This window comes from Cucumis melo, chromosome 3 (assembly GCF_025177605.1).
Source record: "Cucumis melo cultivar AY chromosome 3, USDA_Cmelo_AY_1.0, whole genome shotgun sequence".
NCBI classification, from domain to species: domain Eukaryota; kingdom Viridiplantae; phylum Streptophyta; class Magnoliopsida; order Cucurbitales; family Cucurbitaceae; genus Cucumis; species Cucumis melo.
In genome coordinates, this window is record NC_066859.1 from 9,548,496 (window position 1) to 9,574,944 (window position 26,449).

At 32.7% G+C, this 26,449-nt stretch overlaps 1 protein-coding gene across 1 annotated transcript; it reads left to right on the top strand.

Annotated features, from left to right (window-relative positions):
- Nucleotides 1–259: 259 nt before the first annotated feature.
- Nucleotides 260–1,642, top strand: LOC103504045 (uncharacterized). The gene has a single exon (XM_008468474.3). The coding sequence runs from the start codon at nt 560–562 to the stop codon at nt 1,574–1,576; it is 1,017 nt and encodes a 338-aa protein (XP_008466696.2). The 5' UTR covers nt 260–559; the 3' UTR covers nt 1,577–1,642.
- The last annotated feature ends 24,807 nt before the right edge of the window (nt 1,643–26,449 follow it).

Below are 26,449 nucleotides of genomic sequence, written 5' to 3' on the forward strand. Positions count from 1 at the left end.
TCATTATCAAAGCGTCATTGTTTAGATTAACTAAACTAAACTTAACTCGATGATAATTGTTATACTTTTATCTCCTTAAAAATGGAAGGTTTGATATAGATAAAAGAAGTTTTACAAAGTTAGATAATAAACAATTTGGATGAGTCCTATAAATCCCTCCCAAAGTCCAACCCACACCAATCTATAGACACTTCAAATGCAAAACAACCTTGAAAGTAACAAAAAAAAATTTGTCAACATTCTCAAACATTGAAAAAATGATTGTTTTTGAAACAAGAAAGAAGATAAAATAATATTTGGAATAATCAAAGCAGAAGGGACATCAAGAAAAGTCTATTTATATTTCTTTGAAATATAGTTAAAGAGTTTACTATTTTTAAATTACGTGTTGTTAAAAGCCATTTGGCATTTTGTTTTTCTTTAGTCCATTCCAAACAAAGACTTTTCAAACTCAATTCAATATCATTCAGAACACCTGTTTTTCCGTATATATCTATCCCTTCCCTTCTCCAAAAATCCTCCATATCCATTCCTTCTGCAATTTCTTCATCGCAAAATCATGGATGTAGAACAAGAAGAGATGCAATTTCTTGGAATCTATGGAATTTTTAGAGAAACTACCAAATTAATCTTCACGTGGAGAAGGATTTTCTCCCAAATCACTCTAGCTCTAATTCTCCCTCTCTCCTTCTTGTTCCTCGCTCACATGGAAATCTCCGATCTATTCCTAAGAAAAATCATGTTTGATGAATACGTATTGGACCAAACGCAAACCAGTACACCCACATTCGATAAACTCTCCGACGTCGTCTCATCGGAGAAGGTCTATTATTTTCTATTTCAAATCATGTACCTGGTAATCTTCATCGTTCTCTCTCTCCTCTCCACCTCCGCCGTCGTCTACACCGTCGCCTCGATCTACACCGGCCGCGATGTCGCTTTCAAGCCGGTGATGAGCGTCGTTCCAAAGGTATGGAAACGCCTCCTCTTAACATTCCTCTGCGTGTTCATCTCCTTCGTCGGCTACTCCATCGCCAGCCTCCTCGTCATCACGTTCGTCCTCTTCTTCATCATTCTCGCCTTCCGCACGGCCGGCGCCGGTGTGTTTCTCTTTCTCTACGTCGTTCAGATCCTGTACCTCGCGGGCGCCTTCTACCTGACGGCGATCTGGCAGCTGTCGAACGTAATCTCCGTTCTGGAAGATTCGTACGGATTCAAAGCGATGGGGAAAAGCTACGGTTTAGTGAAAGGGAAATTAGGAATTTCGGTAGTGATAATTTTGTGTCTCAGTCTTCCACTGGGAACGGCGCGTTTTGTGTTTGGACATTTGGTGGTGAGAACGGCGTCGTTGGGGATACTGAGTAAGGGTACTCTGGGAATTTTTTGTTTCTTATTGTTTTTCATTTTCTTTTTGTTGAAGCTAGTGACTGAGACGGTGTTGTATTTTGTTTGCAAATCGTACCATCATGAAAATATTGACAAGTCTGCCCTTTCAGATCATCTTGAGGTGTATTTGTTGGGAGAGTATGTGCCTTTGAGGCCTAGGGATGTTCAACTTGAGAAATTCCAAGTTTGAATATGGAAATATGTATGTAATCATAGGTTTATGTTATCATTTTAATGGATATCGAGTTTTAATTAACTATCTTGAATCAATTCTTTCCATTTTTCAAACTTTCCTAAAAGTCAAAGATAGGAGTTTTCATTATGAGAAGTACTATATATTTGTATATTCCCTATGTACACACTTGAGATGTTAAAATTGAGATCAAACATAAATTAAATACTAAGTTTTGTAATTTCCATCCAACCCAACTCATGCCCTCATATTCCCTTAGGTACGATTGGATACTTCAAGATTTAATATTAAATATACACAATGAAAAATGAGACATTTGTAAGAAGTTGACAGGGTAACAGCAATTCAACTTACTCTCTAATCCATATCCTTCATTCTTCTTCTTCAAGAGTATGTTCGAGTTGAAAAAGTTTACAACCATCAATAATACTGTCCTACGTTGATTTATTTTTTTAGAAAATATATAATAAAATATTTTAAATATAAGGACGCATTTTTAAATATAGCAAAATAAACTAAAATATTTATTACATATAGCAAATTTTTGGATTCTATCAATGATAAATTTCTATCACTGTATATCAATGTCACTTATAGAAGCATGTCAATATCTAACAATGTCTATTATCGATCAAATCTGAAATTTTGTTATATTTTATAATTAGTTTGTTATATTTAATATTTTTTATAATTCTTCTTAAATATATGTATAATCAGATTTTTTTTAGACAAAAACAATACATAAAACCCTAAACGAATTTTAAGGGTAAAAATGACGGGGAAAAAGTGCTTGTAGCCCCGCTATATAATTAATTAGCTAAATATGCAAATAAAAACTTAGCTAAATATGCAAATAAAAACTCTTTAAGGCATATCTCAAAAGCATTTTTAGAGAGGCTTTCTTGACGGTTGCTTTTTTTTTTTCTTGACGATTTTTGGTAAAAATGTTAAGAAAGGGGTGGTTTAATAGGAAAACCGTCAAGAATTTTAATGAAAAGGCGGAGGGGAGGCAATTTTCAGAATTCTTGACAGTTTTAAACCGTCAAGCAATATGAACTTTTTCTTGACCGTTATAAATTATCAAGGATTATCTTCTAAATTCTTGACGTTTTTAAAATGTCAAGAATTTTTATAAAATCGACATTCTTGACGTTTTTCAAACGTCAAATAATATGTAATTATACTTGACGTTTTAAAAACGTCAAGAAATATCAATTAAATTCTTGACGTTTTAAAACGTCAAGAATTTTAATGGAAAGGCGGAGATGAGTAATTTTAAAATTTCTTGACATTTTTAAAAACGTCAAGTAAGAGGATTTTCCTTGACGTTTCAAAAATGTCAAGAATTACTAAATAATTGAAAAAAATAAAAAAATAATTTCTTTTAAAAAAAACTAATTTCTTTTAACTTTTTAAACAAAAGACTAACTTCATTTTTTAAAAAAACCTAAACCCCCAATTTTCCCTCGTGCGCCCCTCACTCCCATCTCTCTCGCAAAGATCCATGCCCCATGCTGCACTGCCGAAAACCCCTCCGGCAAAGAACCTCTCTGCCGAAGAACCCCTTCGCCGAAGAATGTCGTCGACCCACGACTCCTCTGCCAAATAACGCCAAAGAACTCGAAGAACCACGACCCCTCCGTCGAAGAACTCAAAGAACGTCATCGGCCCATAACCTCTGCGTCAAAGAATGTCAAGAACGCCTCTGTCGAAGAACCCCTCCGCCGAATCTTCATTGTTGAATCCGTTAATTCTTCACAACCGTGTGCGCTGCCACAGTCCCACCTGAAAAGCTTACCCAACGTCGCCGAATTTTGGTAATTTATCATATATATATTATAGGTTGTGCATTTGAGTTTTAATTCGACATGTTTGTAGTACATTAGCGATTGGGCGATATTATTGGATTATGCTACCACTTACCCCGACATCATCCATCCCTTTCTTCACCTTTTCCTCACTTAAATCTATTTCATTACTCCACAAAATTATTCTTAAACCATAACCTAATTAACACTTAAAATTTTAGATCTATAATTGTAATTACCGTTCAACTTTAGAGGTGTTTGTTTTGCAAAATGTCCTCTAAATAATAAAAAGTGTTACATTTGAAATTATGAAAGAAACTAATTAGGTTTGTGCAGTTTGAGGAATTGTTCAGTGTTTAGTGTATTAGCTTGGAAGATGAGGCTCAAAAGTCAATTGTAGCTTTATTGTTTCTAACTTATATGGGATTAGAAAAGTGTAGTAGGTTAGGATAAATGAACTATGGTATAGACCAAATATCATTTTGGAGATCTTGTATGGATATAATAGATCTTGTGTGGATATAATAGATTTTGTATGGATCTAATAGACTTGGGGGATAAATGAACTATGGTATAGACCAAAGATATAACATTTGACATTTTAAATATATTAATCTTCTTTGATTCGGAGAAAAAAAAAAAGTGAATGAAGATATTTTTGGAGGAGTTTAATGATATATTTTTGTTTGGAGGAGAAAAATAAAAAAGATGCAACAAGAGATGGTTTAAGGGAAAAGCTGAGTTAGTTATCCATTTGCAGCAATTAAGCAAAGCAACATTCCTTAGTTCCTATCAGATGATCAATATCAATTGAGACTTGATAGAATCGTAATATGAATTTGATTTATTTCTTCCTTAGATATGTGTCTTAGAATTACTTAAGTATTTTACTAAGTAAAGTGTTTGAATTATTATCCTTGGTATATCTGTTAGAAAAGGAACTACTTAAATGGTAGAATTAGTTTGTTCATCCTTGTGAATTAGTTGTGTTTGTACCCATTATTCCTATTAATTAACCTTTTTTGTTACCACAGTTATGTATACAGATTATTTACATAGGAAAAACAAATTACAAAGTAATAGTTAGAGAACAAAATTTATATATTGTCACGATAGTTTAGGGACTATCGTTTGTTTTAGTCTTATTAAGCGAATGTTGTTCAATCTCCATATTTGTTTTCTCTTTTAATTATCTAAACAAGACTTTTTCAACTAATTTAATTTAGTTTATTTGTCAATATATTTACAATTATGAATAAATCATGGATGCACAAATGTAGATTATCCAAAGAATATGAGTTGGGTGTGAAAAATTTCATCAAATTTGAATTTTTGAATACAAGTACCTCCTACCTTCGTTGTCCTTGTTTGAAATGTGGGAATTGTGAAAAGCATAGTAGAAAGATTGTTAGAGATCATTTATATGTTAATGGTATTGATGAAAGTTATAAAATTTGGTTTTGGCATGGTGAAGAACTTTACAACTCATCTTTCTATGGAGAATCTTCAAAGTTTGACACACATACATGTGAAGAGAATGATGTTGGAAGTGTAAAAGAAATGATTGAAGTTGCTCATGAGGAGTATTCAAAAGACCCAAATAGATTTGAGAAGTTGCTTATTGATGCTGAAAAACCATTGTACAAAGGATGCAAAAAGTACACCAAGTTGTCTACTTTAGTTAAATTGTATAATTTAAAAGTTAGGTATGGATGGAGTGATACCAATTTTTCAGAATTACTTAAAACTTTGAAGGAAATTCTGCCAACTACCAATGAACTCCCAAAGTCGTTGTACGAAGCAAAGAAAACATTAGATGCATTAGGAATAAAATATGAAAAGATTCATGCATGCCCTAATAATTGTTGTCTTTATAGAAAATAATTTGTTAATGCCACTAAATGTCCTGAATGTGATTAATCGAGGTGGAAAAATGTTAAGGATAGAAATGAAGAGAGTAAGCAAATTCCCTCAAAAGTGATATGGTACTTCTCACCCATTCCACGATTCAAAAGGCTATTTAGAAGTATTGAATGTGCTGAAAATCTGACTTGGCATGCTAGTGAAAGAATTGAGGATGGTAAGTTACGATATTCAGCGGACTCTCGAGCATGGAAGTTGGTAGACTTTAAATGGCCAGACTTTGGTTCTGAACCTAGAAATCTTCGTCTAGCATTGTCAGCCGATGGAGTAAATCTTCATGGTGACATGAGTTCTAAATACAGTTGTTGGCCGATAGTGATGGTTATTTATAATCTTCCACCATGGTTATGTATGAAAAGAAAGTACATGATGCTATCAATGCTAATTTCAGGGCCAAAGCAACTAGGGGATGATATAGGCACATACTTAGCACCACCTAATTGAAAACTTAAAACTTTTATGGAAAAAGAGTGTTGAATGTTATGATGTTTATCGAGAAGAAGTATTCAACTTAAGGTCGGTTTTGTTGTAGACAATCAATGATTTTCCTGCATATGGTAATCTCAGTGTATGTTGTGCTAAAGGGTATAAGGCATGTCCAATTTGTGGAGATAATACAAATTCTATAAGGTTACGACATGGGAAGAAAATAGCATACCTAGGACATCGAAGATTTCTAGCACGCAATCATTTGTATCGACGACAAAAAAAGTCATTCAACGATAAAAAAAGAACTTGGTACAATTCTAGAACCACTTTCTGAGGAGGATGTGTACTTAAAATTGAAAGATCTTGAATTTCCTAAAGGGAAAAAGATACATAAGAACCTATCGATGAACAGAAGTGAAAAGATTTGTTGGAATAGGTTAGCTTCCTTTTTTGAGTTGTCATACTGAAAAGATCTTCATGTTAGACATTGTTTAGATGTGATGCACATCGAAAAAAATGTTTGCATGAATATCTTAGCTACACTTCTTGATATTCTTGGTAAAAGTAAGGATGGGTTGAATGCTAGACGCGATTTAGTTGATCTAAAACTTCGACCGGAGCTTGCCCCTATTAGTAGTGAGAAGAAAATATTAATTCCTCCTGCGTGTTATACTCTTACGAAGGAAGAAAAACGATGTGTTTTGAAGACTTTGTCAAAACTAAAGGTTCCCGAAGGTTACTCTTCCAATATTAGAAACCTTGTGTCAATGACAGATTTAAAATTTAATAGTTTAAAATCTCATGATTGTCATGTGCTCATACAACAGTTGTTTCCCATTGTGATAAGATCGATGCTACCGAAACATGTTCGTTATGCTATATATAACTAGGTTGTGCATCTTTTTCAATTCTGTATGTAACAAGGTGTTAGATGCACAACAATTAGACAACTTGAAAGAAGATATTGTGGTAACATTGTGTTTATTTTAAAAGTATTTTCCCCCTTCATTCTTCACAATCATGATTCATACTCACAGTACACATAGTTAAGAAAGTCAAACTTTGTGACCCTATATATCTTCGATAGATGTGTCCCTTTAAAAGATTCTGAAAGTCATCAAAAACTCTGTGAGGAATAGATATCGTCCAGAAAGTTATATTGTTGAAAGTTATTTAATAGAATAAGTTATTGAATTTTGTTCTGATTTCTTATTTGGAGTAGATCCCATTGGGCTTGAGACTCGCAAGTCACAAGACCATTTATACTCTTCAAACATTGGTAGGTTGTTGTCCATGGGAGTTCCCTTCAAACCTGAACAAGAACTTCTACATCAAGCTCATCGATATGTCTTGGAAAATACAATTGATGTTCAACCATATATGGAGTAGGTTTAGTCATTGCTTTCTTCATTGACTTTTATATAATTAATCTAACTATTATTACAATGTTTGAATGATGACTACAAAGAAAGCATATGAAGGCTTTGCAACTACAATATTAGAATAAGTCTAAAAATCAGAAATGGCTTCAAAAGGAACATAATCGAACGTTTATACATTGGCTACGAGAAGAGGTATAGTGATGAACCTTATAATTTAGTTATACATATTATGTGTTGAACTTGAAATAAGAATTCTCATGGTAGGTATCAACTGAGCTTGAAGTTGGAAATACTGAAGTTTCGAATAACTTAAGGTGGATTGCTCATGGCCTTCATCCTTTTGTTATTAGCTATAGTGGTTATGCAATAACGGATGTCGTTATTACACAAAATCTTCAGAGAAGGATCGAAGTGTACAAAACAGTGGAGTTAGCTTAGTTGCAAAAACAATGCAAGTGTCTAGTTCTAAAGATAAAAATCCCAACATTGGAGATATGTCACTCTATGGAGTGATACAAGAGATATGGAAACTCAATTATAATACGTTTAAGGTTCCAGTGTTTAAATGCGATTAAGTTCAGAATACTGGTGGTGTTTGGATCGATGAACTTGGTTATGTTTTAGCTGATTTAAATAGAGTAGGACACAAGTCAGACTCATTTATACTAGCAAGCCAAGCAAAGCAAGTGTTTTATGTTAAGGATCCAAGTGATGTTAGATGGTCTGTTGTACTCACTCCACCACAAAGAGACTTTGAAGATAGATATAATGATGACGAACTTGGTGATACAATACTCCAGTGTGAAGGAATACCCAATGATATGCCAGATGTCGATTTAAACAATGACTTGGATGACAGTATCTCAACGTACGTAAGATCAGATTGTGAAGGCACATGGATACCTACATAATATTATAATGGTGTGTTTTCAAAATTTCAAACAACTAGACCATAAATTTATTATGTTCAATTATCTCATTTCATTATTTATTGTTTAAACTTTGTATATCATGCTAATTGTTTCTTCATTTTGATTGACAGCCTTCGCATAATATAATATGGACGATTTTAATGAAGAACTTGGTGTCGGTGAGTTGAATGCAATAGTTAAAGAGATTGATACTAGAAATGAGACCCCAAAAGATGGTTTATTTCAAATTTTGTATAGTTTGTGGAGTTGCATAAAAAGTTGTAAGTTTGCTTTATTTGTTTCTGTGGATGCATTAGCAACTATAGTTGTATAATACAGCCCATTGATTCTCATGTTCTTTTGTTTGTAATATTAGAAATATGTGGAATTCTTGTTTCTATAGTTTGTCTCTATAATTTGGTTCATTTGGTTGATGCAAATGTTCTGCTTATTGAGAGCATGTGTGTAACGCCCCAAATTTGGAGGTAAATTTTAATATTTTTATGTTAATTTTGGGGGTTTAAATTTCTTTGGGTGTTAAAATTTTGTTTGGTTTAGAAGAGAAAAATTTCTTTGGAGGGTTTAAATTTCTTTAGAGGGTATAAATTTTATGTTAATTTTGGGGGTTTAAATTTCTTTGGAGGGTATAAATTTTATTAATAAAATAAAATAAAATATAATAATAATATAATATAAATTATATATTATATATTATTATATATATATTAATATATATATAATAATAATTTTTTATTATTATTATTATTATTATTATTATTATAACTATTATTATTATTACTATTATTATTATGATTATTATTATTATTATTATTATTATTATTATTATTATTATTATTATTTTACTTAATATATATATATATAATTTTTTATTATTAAAAAAACCCTAGAACCCCCTACTGCGCGCCACCAACCCCCCCCCCCCCCCCCCCCGCGTTTCTTTTCCTCCTTCTTCCTTCGCCTGCGCAAGCCATCTGCCCCCACCTTCCTTAATCTTCTTCTTCTTCTCCGTTCAACGCCGACAAGCAGCTACGGTTCTCCGACGCCCTCACCTGCAGCCACCGCACGTTGAAGCCCCTCATCGTCGTCGTCCCATTCTCGTCTGCACAAGCCATCCGTCACCACACTTCAATCTTCTCTCCGTGCATTGTCCGATGAGTCTAGTCGCCGCCGCCGTGCATCCCTCGTCTGCCTGCCAGATCTGTCTCTATTGGAAGTCGGTAGTCGCGTGGTGGAGTGTTTAACGTCGTGTCTCTGGTTCTCTTTCTTCTATCACTCGTTCGTCGATCGCTGACTGTCTCTAACCTCAATCAAGCGTCGTCGGCCACCCTCCGACCTTGTTTGACCGTGTTTGCCCATGCCCAGCCACCTTCTGTTGCATAGTGTCATCAAGCGGCCGTCGACGAGCCTCCAACGATCGTGGATCTTTCGTTTTCGAAAGTGCCCCACGAAGCCAAGCCGAGCCGTACCTGGACCAAGCCGAGTAGAGCTGAACCAAGCCAAGCCGAGTCGCGAGCTGAACCAAGCCAAGCCGAGTCAAGCTGCCTCTCAAGCCAAGCCGACTTCCCTGTTTCTCGAGCTAAACTAAGCCACTTTCCTTCCAAGTCGGGTAACGATGAGTCTTTGGTAAGGATTGCTTAATGAGTTTTCTAACGTTGCTATAGTTGATTCAAGTATAGATATTCAAATAAAACGTGGAACTTATTGGTTTGGTTACCTTTCGTTCCTTGAAGTGTTAGAGGAGTGGCGCTCGAGTTCTTAGGTTTCACGGCAGGCTTAGTTGAAGATAGCCCTCCTTTACTCGGGTAAGTTGGCGGATGTTTCTTTGGAACGTTTTAAATGTGGATTTTGGTGATGTCATCGTTGAACACTTATGTTTGTGTTCAGGTGGATTCATGTGGACGTCGGATTGAACAAGGATTTTAGCAACATTTCAGGTAAGGGACTTCTACTACTGGACTCAATTTTAGATTGGCTCGTATTGACTGATATGAGAATTATAATATAATGAATGTACTGTTCGACTGTTTGTATAAACCAAAAAATATTGCCAAGTTATGCTTTCAACTGAGTATAAGCATATAACTGCTATGTGTAGTCTAGTTATAATGATGGGTTGTGCTGTCGATTGAGTTTAGATGTTTGGACCGTTATGAGTGGTTTATATATATATATATATATCATCATCTATATTGATGGGTTATATTATTGGTAGAGTACTGTAAATGAGTTGGCTGTTATATGCAGTTATACATACTGATGGGTTGTACTGTTAATGGAGTAGTGATGTTTGAGCGGTTATGTGTAGTCTGTGCATACGGTCGGGCTGTGCTGTTGATGGAGTATGGGTTCTATACTATAGTGTGTTGTATATACTGATGAACTGTGTTGCAGACTGAACATAGGCGTGATGCATAGTTTACTTATCTTCTTCGAGATAAGCTGTTAAAGGAATAAGTAGTAACTTAAATGAGGGTTGCACAATAGCGACTGCACTTAATTGACTGATGCACGTATGTGTAGAAACATCACTAGTATGCACTTGGTGACATGATTGTTAGTTGTAGCTTATATATATATGTGTGTGTGTGTGTGTGTGTGTGTGTGTGTGTGTTGATGAGTTGTTCTGCTGATGGAGTACGGATGCTCGGATGTCTGGTGTGATATAGTTATATTGATGGGTCTTGCTGTTAATCGATATAGTAATGTTGTTGGATTATGAAAATCTTGATGTTATGTGTAGTTGAAGAATGTTGTTGGCTGCTCATTATTGAGTTATGTAGTTGATGGACTAAAGTTCGGGAACCTCATTTGTAGACTGTGTATTCACTGATGGACTACACTGTAGATTGAATGGGAACATTAAGCATAATAGAGACGTTATGCATAATATAGTTTATTTAAAATTGTGCTAGCGTTTGGACTAAGACGAAATGATTGTCAGGTGTAATTACCTAGAGATGATTGACTCGTTGACTAGATTTAGATAAGGTGAGGGTATTGCGTGGATTGAATTTATGTATAGCGACTAATGAGACTGTTGACACTAAATTGTTTATGAACTGAACTTATCTGACTAACTAAGCTTATGAATTGAATTGTTAGCTTGAACTATGTTGTGATGTGACTATTGTAGACGGTTAAGAATGGACTGAGGGGTAACGGTTAGCTTTATCTATGGGGTAGTGTACCTTACAGGCACGGTGTCCTTCGGTATTCCTCGACTGATATGTGCATCATTCGGGATCACTCGACTAATATGTGCATCCTTCGGGATCACTCGACTGATATGTGCATCCTTCAGGATCACTCGACTGATATGTGCATCCTTCGGGATCACTCGACTGATATGCATATCCTTCGGGATCACTCAACTGATATGTACATCCTTCGGGATCACTCGACTGATACGTGTATCCTTGAGATCACTAGACTGATTAATGTGTGCGTTCTACGAAATCACTAGATTGTTTATGTAGGGTACCCCTTAATAGGAAGCTAACCGTTATTACCCTAGCGGGCCTAGTAGTAGGTTCCTTATTGGGTATATTTTTATACTCACCCTTTACTCTATAACTTTTTCAGGCAAAAGGTAACACGAGGGGTAGACCAGCGAGAGGCAAGAAGGATACGTGAAGGCCATATGGACATGTCTAGTCTTTTTATGCTTCCGCTGAACGTATTTATTGTTTCTGTTTCTTTTTACTTATTAAATGAAGCCATGGTTAGAACAATTGTTTTCCTGTCTTATTTTGATGACTTCATGGATTATGTGTTTGAACTTTTGGAAAGTTATTTAAAATAGGGCCCAAAACTGCTTTTCTTATGTATTAAAGGATTATAATGAATCGTAAACAAGTCTTTTTATGAGTTTGTGCGTTTTACTGTGAGTCTAGCAGTAAGTAATGATCCCAGCTTAGTCCAGAAAGTTGGGTCGTTACAATGTGGGTGACAATAAGTTGATGACTTTTTTTAGTTCTATCCTTCTTCCTTTCTCACATTCTACACTAGTTTTAGAGTTCTATTTGGTTTATTTTGATTAATTAGACTATTACTTCGAAGATATACTGAACTTGAGTGAATTCTGTATAGATATACATGGCTGGTTTCTGAAAATAGTTTTAAACATACCATGTCTCCATAGAAGGATTGTTGTTTAGCAAGTTGCTGTTACTGTTTGCATTTTCTTTTTTTTACATAAGCAAGTTTGATTCTTTTTTTTTGGAATCAGTAGCAATATAGCTAAAATGGAATACAAGCTAATATTTTTACCACTTGAACTCCATGTTTTCGAATGAAGAAGGAGGGTTCAAATGAAGTTGATGTTGATCGAGCTAAAATGTGGAAGAAAACTTGAGTTAACAAACAAGGACAATACGATAACGAAGACATTCAACAAGTCATCCATACAATAGTAAGTCATTACATGTAAATCACACATTTCAATTATCCATTACATAAGCAAGCATTTCTATAACTTACATTAATTTTGCTATCTTTTTAGGATGAGATATAAATGAATACAGATTCATCGTCTGTGAATAGACACTATTTGAATGATGTATTAACCCAAGCATTGGGTACAAAAGAGCATAATGGTCGTGTGCGTGGGGTTCGTGGATACGTTACTCCGACAACGTACTTTCATTCAGTTAAGAAAACATCAAAAGATGAGGCGAACATTCTAGTTGAGAATGAAGAACTCCGAAGGCGAGTTAGTGAATCAGAGGCACAAATTCGCTCAAACTTGTTTACACCATTGTCTGCACACGGAAGTTGTTCAAGGCCAATAATGTTAGAGGGGATTAAAGAGAAGGGTAAGAGAATAGAAGTGGAATCGATGGACAAACCAAAAGAGAATGAAAAGAAAGGGAAAAAGGTGATGAAGATGAATGAACTAGAGTTTGACATCTTGAAGGTATGTAATCCACTATTAAACTGGAATGTCTAATATTGTACGTCTTACTGAATGTGGATGTTCTTGAATTAGGAGATGGACTTAATAAAAATGCCTACGGAAAAAGAAGTTGTATGTGAGTCGACATCAACTTTGCCATTAGCATTGAAGTCAATTCTCAGATATGCTGAGAAGGTAATGGAGAAAGATTCCAGCATCACTTTTTCACTACCCGTTGATATTTTTGGTATTAGTCGAAAGAGTTCTGTGCTTCGAAAGGATATCATTGATCTTTGTAACATGAACAAAGTCAAAACGTTTACATTGGTGGCCTATATAATGTAAGTCAATTTCATTTCTTTGCATCTAAATTTATGTATATCATTTACGAGTTTATATATTTTGTAGGTACTTGCATCCATTTGTTCTTGGTTCGAAAGAAAATGTGCAGTATGTCTTTCTAGATCCGTTCCTAATCTCTTCTGAAAACACACAAGAATCTCGAATTCAAAACTTGTGTAGTAGATTGATGGTGTCAAAAGCAAACCAAATAGTTCTTGCTCGTTTTAATCCCGGGTAAGTTCAGTTAGGGTATCGGTTGCATTGACAATAAAATAGTACTTACATTTTTGTATATTTAGGGGTCATTGGGCACTACTTGTCATAAATGCATATGAGGATACAGTATTTTACCTTGACTCGCTAAGGATGACATCCAAAGCAACTACAAGATATGTAACTAACACATAAATTTAATCTTCTATATCATGTAGTGTTGTTAATTCTAATGCATGTACAATATTCTAAGATATGTGCAATCTTATCTTGGAAAAACAGAGCAATAGCGATATTTCACTCACAAAAGAACATTAATAAAAGAAAAAAACAAACTTTATGGCGAACAATAAAGGCAAGTATAAATATTTAAATCCATTGTATTTTGTAGATTACTAGCAATTAAGATTAGTCTGTTATTCTAATTTATTGTTTTTATAGTGTCCACTACAAGTCGGGAGCACTGCGTGTGGATACTATGTCATGAAGAATATGAGAGAAATTGTAAACAGGGAAAGCATTATCATATCGAATTTGGTATGTTATATATCAAACTATTTCTTTTGTGGGTATAATAATTTTCATGAATACTAATTCATTTATTTTGCATGTCTACGATTGATACACGAAAACCATACTCACATGCCGAGTTAGATGAGGTGCGAGTTGAGTTGGCTGAGTTTTTTGGTTCGCACATATGATCTAGGACTTATTTGTCATTCTAAAACAAGAAACTTTATTTTTTGTGGCTGATTTTTTGAAATGTTCATATGGAGGCAGAGGGGGATTGATTGATATACTTTTGAGACTTTGTTGTGGTTTAGGGTTTAGGTGAATTGTTCATATGTAGAGGGTTGCCACTATGAAACTTTATGTATTGGGGATGATATACTTTTGGGCTAAGTTAGTTAATTAGATGATGTTTAGTTCAATTCTTGGAAATCTGCTGAAATTGTTTATATATATATATTGGTTTTGTAAATGATATATGAATATGATGCAAAGTTTTGGAAATGATATGAATAAATGATGTTGATTTGTCATTTGATGAATATTTGTCGTTTATATGTAGTTGAATTCTTAGACCAATGGAAGCATAATACAGGAACAATAATATAAATAAATTACAATTAAAAAAATGGAAAATTGCTTGACGGTTCTGAAATGTCATGAACAATAAATTTCTTAACGGTTTGCAAATGTCATAAACAATAAAATTCTTGACCGTTCCCAAATGTCATTAAAAAGCATACTTTTGATGGTTCCTAAATGTCATGAAAAAGAATACTCTTGACGGTTACAAAATGTCATAAACAATCACTTTCTTGACGGTTAATAAATGTCATGAAAAAATGCACTCTTGACGATTTCAAAATGTCATGAATATTCGTATTCTTGACGATTTTTATCATTCATACTCACATTCTTGATGGTTCTGAACTTTCAGTAAAACTTATACTCTTGACGGTTCTAAACTGTCGTGAAAAATTGAATACTTGACGGTTATAAATTGTCAACGTTCACAATTTTTGACATTTTTTACAACTATCAAGAACTTTGTCTTTCTTGACACTGGATTCAATGACGGTTTTTAAACCGTCAAGAATAATCATTCTTGATAGTTTAAAACCGTCAAAAGAGTCAGTTTTTATAGTAATGAACTATAGCTTAAAATAGAATGTCTTATTACAAGTCTGACCTAATATTGTCAAATTTTTCATAAATGCTCCAATGAGCTTCAATTTTACACAAGTGTAGAGTCCAAAATATCAAACTATCCATCTTTATTACTGATAATATATTAAAAAAGTTAAAAAGTGAAATAAGGAAAGTGGACCAAGATTTGCATTTATTTAGATATCAATGTAAAATATGATATATAATTAATTCTATTATGTTAATATTATAATCAAATTTCTTTTGGTGATTTTGTTCAAAAAAACTTCACTCCATCTGATCTCTCTATCTGTCAATTATTTCTTATTCTGTTCATCTCCTTCAAACTTTTCCAGTAGTAAGGGTTTATGGTTATATACAGAATTTGTTAGAATATTTGAAAAATATATAGTATATTACGTAGTTCATACTTTGAAAAATTTTTAGGGTATATGAAAAATGTACATGCTTCGAAAAAATTTTAGGATATATGAAAAATATATAGTATATTATGTGGTTCATGTTAAAACAATAAAATTAATATAATTTGTAACTTTATTTTATTTTGAAAAATATACAGTATATTATGTAGTTGCCCGTCAACAAATTAGAGTATATGAAAAAAAATATATAATATATTATGAAAAATATATAGTATATTATGTAGGTATATAAAAAATATAAAACGTGGGAACGGAAATGTGAAAAAAATTATATGAAATGTTAAGATATTTGTTTAAAATTATCTATCAAGTAGGTGCTTTTTTTAAAATATTTCTTAATCTTATTATTATTCCATTATAATTAATTTTAAAACACAGAATAATTCTTCTTATTATTATTCCATCACAACCTCCCTTCTCACTGTTTGATCTTCATTCCTAACCACGATCTTGAACGTCTCATCTTCCAGGGCGATGATGGAATCTCACTCTTTGATTTTGGCTTACGTGATGGCTCCCACATTTACATCTTTTTCTATCCCCTCAATGTCGATGATGGTGATGACATTGAAGCTCGCCGATTCTTCTTTACTTCTTCTTCCGACGTCGAATGAAAATTAATGATAGTTTTACGTGGGGATGAAAATTAATGATAGTTTTACGTGGGGATGAAAATAATATTGATGATTTATTATACGTTAAATTTAATAAATAAAGTATTTCCATATTAGAAGAGATTTTATTTGATAATAATTGAAAATCTACCATAAATGATAACGTAATATTGAATATGATTAAAATTGTATTTTAATTATTAACATAAGTAAGGGAGTAATCAATTATATAATAAATTTAATGTAATGTAAATAAGGAAATATTTTGTATTTAATTTCAAAAATCATTTATAACTAATAATTATGATAAGGTTATAATTGTCATAAAACTATACTTAATCCTAATCAAGATACTAAATTTTATTTTACGATATTAGTAAAATTTTCTAACCAAACTAGGTCTTTTCTCTAAATGTTTCTTCCCTTTATCTTTACACAAGCCCTGTTGGCCCATGGGCCTAGTTGCGATTGTCTTTGTTTTAGAAGAGTTACAAATAGCTTACATTTCAAAATAGGATAATTTACATAAATGTAACCAAATTAAAAAATATTTATGATATGTGTAATAAAAAATAAAAGCTCATTAATCTAGTAAAATATTTTCATAAATTTCAAAATTTTTCTTGAATATTGTGGATGATTCGTCACTTCTCTTTTTTCTTTTTCTTTCCTATTTATTTATCTTCTCTTCCAGATTTCTTCATGTCTTCTTCCAATTTTTCTTTCTTATATTTTTAAATATTTTATTCTTCTGTTTAAATCTCTTATTTCATTTTTACCATTTTTGATAGATTCTTTGAAGCTACTCCATTTTCCTCATATTCAAAAATATCAAAATCATTTAAATATCATTTTGACATTATTTAAACGATCGTTTACCATTATCAACACGGTCATTTAAATTTGAAGCATTTTTCCCATCATTTGAAAAGAACTACACTATTGTGTTGGTAATGATCTAAACAATCGCTTATAATAGTCAACACAATCATTTAACATAGTCAAGACGATCGTTAAATTTGAAGTTATTAACGATCATTTACATTGGACTAACGATCGCTTACCATAATCAACACGATCATTTCCATGATCAACACAATCGTTTAGATTTGAAACCCTTTTCCATCGTTTAAAACGCATTACACGATCATTTAGCATGACCAACACGTAAAGTTTTTAATGATAATTTACATTGGACTATACAATAGCTTACCAGAATCAATACAATCGTTTTTCATGATCAACACGGTTGTTTGCTATGATTAACATCATTGTTTAGCATGATCAACACGATCATTAAATTCAAAGCCTTTTTTTCTATCGTTAAAGAAAAACTACACAATCATGTATCATGACGGTAGTACATGATCATTTAGAGGAAGATTACTCGCATGCACATGTGGTCGATTAATCGCGTGTTGTCTGGGACATTTTTTGTATTTTTCATTGTAGGCCTGTTGGCTTTTTTCGTTTTCAAAATTATTCTATATGGTGTAAATATTTTACCAGTTTGTTATATTTTAAAAAAACCCTTCAAAATAATTATGTGTATATATAAGTAATTAGAAGGCTAAACGAACATATGGCAAAAGAGAAAGCTCACTTCATTTCTCGATAAAACGACGTTAGATGACATAGGTGACATGCCAATGTGAACATGACATTTAGGAACTTTTTAGATCGTGACCTTAATATGTGTGTTTTAATATATTTGTTGTTGTTAGAAGGGAAATGTTCATTTTCATCTTTTCTATGTATTTTTTGCAACTTAGTAGGTTCAAAAGACGTTTAGATGGAACTACAACTAGGACATGTGCAGACGTGTAGGATCGAGGGGTAGCGTGTATATATTCTAATTGGCATTGTTCTTGAATACAGTTATATAGAATTTTTTTTGGCATCTATTTTGGTTTATTTCAAGTTTAAACAATGTATCTTACTGATGTGATTGTAGATCTGGAGTTGTTTGAAGATGACGTGTGGCAATGCAAGATGACTTCTTTTTTTTTATGTATTATTATTTTAAAAACATATTGTAAACCACGAAAACATTTATTTCATGTGTGTTATGAAATATGTTCTAATTTTGTAGATCAAACTTTCGTATTTCAATTTAGTTATTAATTCATAACGTTTTATTTGACTATTTTATTGAATTTTAGATCAAAATTGAAAAAGAAATAGCACATGTTACACCTAAAAAAATAGAATCAAAACAATAATTGAAAAGAAAATAAAAAGTAACAATTTCCCACGCACATCGTTGGGAGTTAAAGCTCCCCCAATTACCGACAGTTTAACTTACACGTTGGGAGTTGGGAAGATTTCTAACACACGATTGCATCATCAAAAATAGATCATTCATGACGCACCATTACTAAAGTGTCGGGAGTCAAGTATATTCGACGTCAAAATAAAATGTGTTGAGAATACTTAAATACCAACACCGTAATAATGGTACATTAGAAATTATCCATTCCCGACGCCTTGCATTTTGTGTGTTAGGAGTTCCTCTCCTAACGTGGCTTTCACAACCATATCCCCGACGACCAATTAGTCATCAGGAGAACTATTCCCGACGTCTTTTTGTATATATCTCGACAACTCTATGCATCGGGAGATCCTAAATTTCTTGTAGTGTGACGTCGTTTAACTTCATGCGTTGATCCAAACTAGCTCTAAAATGACATCAATTCTAAATATCATCCATGAATTGCTCAAAATCAAATAAGATCATAAAATCACGGAACGAGCTCGAATTAAGTGAAAATATATAGCTTATTTCATACATCATTTATTGAGGTGTTTTATTCTCTTCCTTTTGATTCTTTCTTCTTCCTTTTTTAAGGGGTTTTATGGTTCATTGTGAGAATATTTATCTTCACAGTTTATCTTAGGTTAATTTACATAAATATAACAAAATCCAAAAATATTTACTACTCGTATAACAAAATAAGAAAAGCCCATAATGTGCAATTTTTTTTCATAAATTCCATATATGCCTTTATGATTTATATCTTCTTTGCGATTTATTAATAGATCTTGGGTCATCTCGTTACAATTAAGGCCTGAGATCAAATAACTAAAGGCATCTTAGGGCATGTATGCTCGAGATCAAATAAAATAAAGATAGAATTCTTTAATCTAGGGTCATCTCGATGCCACTAAGGCCTGAGATCATAACTAAAGGAAGAATTCTTTCATCCCGAGACGCATCTTGATGCAACTAAAGCTCAAGATCATGTATCTTGATCTATACAATCATTTAAATTTGAAAGTCATCGTTTAAAATGAATTACAAGATTGTGTAGATCTAAATTTCTATCTTTCATCTCGAGCCCTCTTGGTGCATTGTATGCCCGAGATCGAAAAACTAAAGATGGAAGTCTTTTATCCAGGGACATCAAGAGACAATGTATGCTCGAGATCGAATAAAATAAAGGCATAATTCTTTCATCCTGAGTCATCTCGGTGCCACTAAGGCTCGAGATTCAATAACTAAAAAAAGAATTCTTTCTTCCTAGGGCTTCTCGAGGCATGTTATGCCCAAGATTGTGTATCAAAATCTACACGATCGTGTATCATACGCGTGTGCCCAATTATCGCATGTTGACTAGGTAATTTTGGTATTTTACATTATAGCCTTTTTCCATTTTCAAATTGTTCTATACATTGTAAATATTTTACCAGTTTATTATATTTTTTAAAAAAAACATTATTTTATACATGTATTGTACTTATTTTATTTTTCTAGTTTATTTTACCTTGCCATGGATGTAAATACAACTATGTTAGTTTTATTTATTTTGTATTCTACTAAATGTCATTCATTTACTTTAAGATTCAATTTGAAAAAAATAATAAATAAAGGGTGGGGAGTCGATATTCGAGTGAGAGATTTAAGTTTTTGAAAAAAATAAAACTAAATTAGTTTTTAATTTGGGTTTATTTGATTCAAGTGTGTTGATTATGTTTGTCTTTTGGCATAAAAGATTTATAGAATAATTTAACAAGATTGATTGGTCATTTATCAATTTAATTATTATGAAAAATAATTTAAAGCCTAATCATCCAAATATAGAAGTTACATTATTATTCTGTTAATGAATTACAAAATTCTAACGACAATGATCAAAGTAAGTTTTTTTCAAAAGTTTGAAGGATCAAAATGAATGTTTTTAAAAGTTTAGAAACCAAAATAGAATTTTAACTTTAAAGAGTTTTATATATATATATATATAAACATTTTTAAGTATAGTAAAATAACTAAAATATTTACGATATATAACAAAATTTTAGATTATATTAATGATAGGTTTTTATTTGTATCTATGAATATGACTAATAGAAACATATCAGTGTGATGTTTATTATTGATAAAATCTAAAATTTTATTATATTTTATAAATATTTTATTAAATTTACCATTAAACGAGGTGGGAGAGAAAGTTGACTTCATTTCCCCATAAAATGACGTCAAATGACATGGTGTAGGGTATTAAGAAAAACGGAAAAATAGGATGAAAAACACAGCCAAAGTATCAAACATGCTTCACCTTCATCATTCTTTCGAAAAAAAGAAAAGAAAAATTGATTTCCATTCATTACGAACCCATTAAATTCCAAAAAATTAAAAGAAAGCAAATTCCATGTATGTATGTATGTATTTATGTATGCCCTTGCATGAAGATGACATCATCATCACACAGACATTACATACATAGTGAAACGTGCTTGTGAATGAGGTCACGTGCTTCATCCAGAAAAGCGCCGTTATGTTTTTATAGCGGAAAAGGGCGTAACGGCCGTTAAAGGAGCAAATTGTCAGGTAAGCGAACAGTTGGACAAAAGAAGATTCTTTAATCTTAATAAAATATTATTTCTTGAAGTCCGCTTACTTACGGCCAATTCCATGATAACAATGGGTTTGGTCTAGTTTCTTAACCTCTCAGAACTTGCCACCTCATGTAGCCTCAGTTGTGTAATGCATTGGATTGTGGCCTTCTTTTTAAAAAATAAAAAAATAAAATAAAATAAAAGGAGAATAAACAATAATGGAAAGTGGATTGATTTGGAAAGATTATTGCCAATTAATAAAGGTTTACAATAATAATAAAAGGAACTAGTTGCTATTATCCAATCCAATGAGCAGGAAGTGCAATTTTTTGTTTGTTACCAACAAAACACAGGTTTCATCCCAAACAAAGAAATAATATAAAAATCGAAACAAAGGTATACTTGTGTATTATTACTATTATTATTATTATTATTATTATTATTATTATTATTATTATTATTATTATTATTATTATTATTATTATTATTATTATTATTATATATGGATCTTACTTATGGTATGGTGTTAAATATAGCCTATGACTTTAGCAAATATTCCATAAATTGCAATATTTTTTGGTCAAAACATTACCTAGTGCGTTAACTCAATAGGTACCAAGGGTTAGTAATGTCTAGGTATCTAGATTCAAATATTCATCCTATGTTTAAGTGGTAAAATGCCCTTACAAAATCGTTAAAAGACAGTAGTCTTCATTTCATCGTACAATGAAATGAGATGAAAAATGTTATTGAAAAATAGTTGAGATTAACTACAAATTTAGAGTTTATTTAGATTGACTTGGAAAAACATATATTCTTTTTTAAAAAAATCATTTTCATTTTGACATTATTAAAATTGTTCAAAATAAAACAATCATTTGTCTTAGCAATTCTTTTTCAAAAGTGTTTTTATATACAATTTAGTTTTAATTTGTTTGATACATGCTAAAGATATTTTTTTCACTAACATTCTATGAAAAAACGACTATAAAATACCACAAATTAAATTTAAATAGTGGTTGTCGAACTGGTCTTTCAGGATGTTGACACACTAGAGGTGATAGTGATCATAGTTGAAAGGCTATGGTTGGAGTGACCGTTGAAGTTGCTTGTCACGCAACTATGGTGAGAGGTGGACTCTAATGGATGTGGCTAGGGTTGGTGGCCAATGATAGTCATGATAACATAATAAAGTAAAGTAGAGGTATTTTATGGACGTTTTGGTAGTTTTAAGAACTGTATAAATTATAGAGACATTAATCACTATTAACTCAAAATTTATTTTTCAAAATATTAATCTGTGTTTATTCTAAACGATCAACTTATTTTCTTCAAAAACTATTTTAAATTATTATTAAATACTCTATTTTTTTTTTCTTCTCAAAATAGACTTTTTCCTTTCAAATATTAAAGTACTTGAAAAGTTAAAATAATAAACCTTTAATGGATATCTAACATTCAGCTACATTTTCTATTTACTATTTAGTTCCTACATTTTAAAATTGAATAAGTGGCCATTAATTTATAATCTTACTTAAAAATTTTCTTAACTTTATTTTTAGAAAACCAACTAAATCAAATAAAGACGTATGAGGGGGAATTCAAGTTTAAAATTATTAGTAGGTGTGGAGATATTAATTTTCTCACTTTATTCAAATTTAATGCACTCTGTTTGATTGGGTTGGAAGCAAAAGGTTAAAATTACTCATTAAATTACCAAAATAAAAACAAAATTTGCCCTTCTTTTTTGCTAATAAAACTTACACTCAAATATGAATTAACTTAGGAATTTTTCTTTTTATTAGTTATAATAATACAAAAGTTTTTCTACAAAAATTTGGGATAGAAAGATGCCTTTAAGATGGTTGTTGATGCAAATAGAAAATAACGATGTGGTGTTTACCACAAAACCTCTAATAGGTTAGAGCAACCAGATAAAAGGAGAAAAACTTACCTCTAAGTATATCTAAGACCCTCTAATTTTTAGTATGTGGATTTGGATTTTGATTCTAAAGAAGATTTGGAAAACTAAAGAGGATTAGGAAAAGTCGATTCAAATAGCCATCGGAAAAAAAGTTACAGCTTGTGGAAAATTGTAATGACCCAACCCTTTATACTAAGTTGAGGTCATTACTATTTAAAGAAAAATAAAATTTATTAAATTAAATTGAAAGGTAAAACAAAAGTTCATGATCAAAACTTCAACTACTCATTTAAAATTATAAATAAATAACGTAAGTAGAAATAAATCTAAAAGTAAGTTCCTAGCTCTGCTCGGCCTATCTAGTTTTAGAAAAGTAAAATAAATAAAAGTGCATAAATACTAAAATCAAATCGAATAACATAAGGCAGAAACAAAAGTGGTCCCCTATGGCATGCCACGGTCACTTCTTGTCATTCGCCAACTTTTCTCTACTCTTACCTCTACCTCTGTCAGAAAAATTAAACATAAGAGATTGAATATAAAAATATACTCAGTAAGGGACCTACTACTAGTCTCGCTAGGTGGCTGTTAACTTTCTATTAGAGTTTTGTAAAGTGGTACCCCTAACTGACACATTTTCGAACACGTGTAATCTGTGATCCCGTAGAAACATGTTTGGTCTTCAGTGAACCCAAAGGAACACCTAGGACGAAACTAGTCTTCGATGAACACAAGGAACACCTAGGTCAAACTGGTCTTTAGTGAGTCTCGAAAGAAAACACTAAGACAATCGGACTGTGAGTGACCTCATCGAGCCACTCGTAAACATGTTATCTTATATTGGACTAGTGATCCCGTCGGACTATGCAGTCATATAAAGGTGGTGATCCCGAGAGACACTCATGTGGGTACGACTCTGATAGAAAAAGCTAACAGTACACCTTATTCGTAGCATGAAGCACAACATAACATCATAAGCATGACATGAATAGTAATCGTAGCATGAGATTATTAATTCATGCATAAACATCAGTCATGATCATCATCACACTACCATGTCATAACTAACAGTCATCATAAATATAAACTCTGCTTTGATTATCAGTCATCACAACATAAACTCATTTCGTATCTTATCTACATCAATGTTTAACAGAATCTTCATGCAAGCTCTTACTTCAGTTTGAAGGTCTAGTAGGAGAATCTCTTACCTAGAGATTAACTTAACCAAATGTAATCTTGACAGCAAGGTCAAGCTTCCAAATAATAAATCCTAAATAGTAAGGGCATTTTATTAAGTTCAATAACTTAACTCGCAGTAATCCAATTGATTTAAATTACCAAAAGTCGAGGTCAAATTCGATTTACATTTAGTTGGACAAATTCTCAGCTCAGCTTCCAATTAAATCTAACCAATCTAATTCAACATCCAAAATTACATTAATTAAAGTCTAAAAATCAATCTTTGTTGGGCACTAACCAAAATCCAATCAAAACTTACCAACAATAAATAAAAAGGTCAAAAATAAGCTTGGTGGCTCAAAATGGCTTGGCTAGAGGAAAAACTGGCTAGGTGGCGCGGCTGAAGGAGGGAAATCGACTAGACAGGTGGCTCGCACGAGCAGGGTTGCCTCAATAAGGCTACACGCGTCTTGAAGAAGGTTGCGGGTGGCGGCAGCTTGGTGCGAGGAAGTGGCTTACAGCTAGGGCATGCATGTAGCTCAGGTACAACTTGCACGCGGTTCACTTGATCGACAACGGTTGATGAAAAGTAAGGCTCGGCATAAGACGGCTACGGACGGCAACGAAGACAACTCGAGCGAATGCGAACGATCGACTAAAGGTTGCAGACGGCTCGACGTACAGAACGTGGCGATGAGGATGGCTGTTGGCTTGGGCGTCTACGGCTGGAGACTCGCGTGAAGGCAGTCGGCTGACGGATGACGACGAACCGAAATAAAGAAGGTCGCGACGGAGGAGGTGGCGGTGGCGAGGGGCGGCTAGGGTTTTCCTTGAAGTTGCTTTTGAGGAAGAAGATGGTGAAAAGCTACCACGCATCCCAAGGCCCTAATTAAAAAAATTAATAACAATATAAATTTATTATTATTTTCTTTTCTTTTCCTTTAATCTTTTCCTAAAAAAATCTCATTCCCTCTCTCTTCGTTAAAACCCATCAAAACTTCTTTTTAAACTCAAATCTCTCACTCTCCAATCAAATCACCCTTTTTCTTTCCAAAAAATAATATATAACCTTAAATAATTACATTATCTTCATAATATAATTATTTTATCTTTATAATTCAATTAATCATATATAATTAATCAAATTTCTCCCAAATACGAATCTTTTAAAACAAACAACTTTAATCAATACTCCAACTTTAAACAATTAGATATTTTCCAAAATATCTAATAAATTCCAATCTTCACAAATCAAATATTCCAACAATTGAAAGAAAATTACACCCAAATTTTTCAAAATTACAGTTAAGATAATTAAAATTAAATTACCTTAATTTAGAGCGTTACAGAAATGAGCCATCAAACCTTTCCTTATCCTCAGCCTCTAAGGTAGAGGTAGGTGAGTTAGGTTGTTTGGCCCAACTCCCTTTTTTGTCTTTCAAATGCTTCCTCCCTTAGCCCATTGACCCGTTTTTATGTACTCGTTTAATCCTCACACGGATGATCGTTTTTTCTAAATTAAAATTTAGGTTGACATGACAAAATTAGAGGTTTATTTTGGATAAATGACAAATTTATTTTTAAATTAATAAAATAGCAAAATCTAAATTTTTTAAATAAAAATTGGGGGAGCAATGCCTTAAATGCCCCTACCTAAGTGACAAATGTGATTCCTAAATATAGTTGTTTACTAATCTTCAAATACTCTATAATTAAATATTACTTTGCACCCACGATAAAATATTCTACTTTCCCCTATAACAGAAAAAAAAAACCCAACAAATCTTCAGTTCTTCACTTCTTCGTTCATTTATTCGAGCCTTCGTCACATCTTCTTCGCTTCGTCACTTCGTTCTTCACTTCTCCATTCGTCCATTTGAGCCTTCATCACATCTCCTTCGCTTCATCGCTTCGTTCATCGCATCTTCAAATCCTTGTTCGTTCATCTTCATCACTTCACTTCGAGTTCGCTTTCGTCCTTTTACTTTAGCTTCCCTTCACTTCGAGTCTAAAGAATCAATGTTTGTCCGTTCGCTTCCATTCAAAACATTTCAAAGGGGATTTCTACAGTTCGTCGCTTTGTTCGTTTGCATCTTCAAATCTTTGTTCGTTCGCCTTCGTCACTTCACTTCACTTCGAGTTCGCTTTTGTCCTTTTCTTTTCGCTTCCCTTCACTTCGAGTCTAAAGAATCAATGTTCATCCATTCGCTTCCACTCGAAACATTTCAAAGGGGATTTCTGTCGTTCGTTCAAAGGGAATTCAACGTTTTCTGCCGTTCAAAGGGAAAAAGT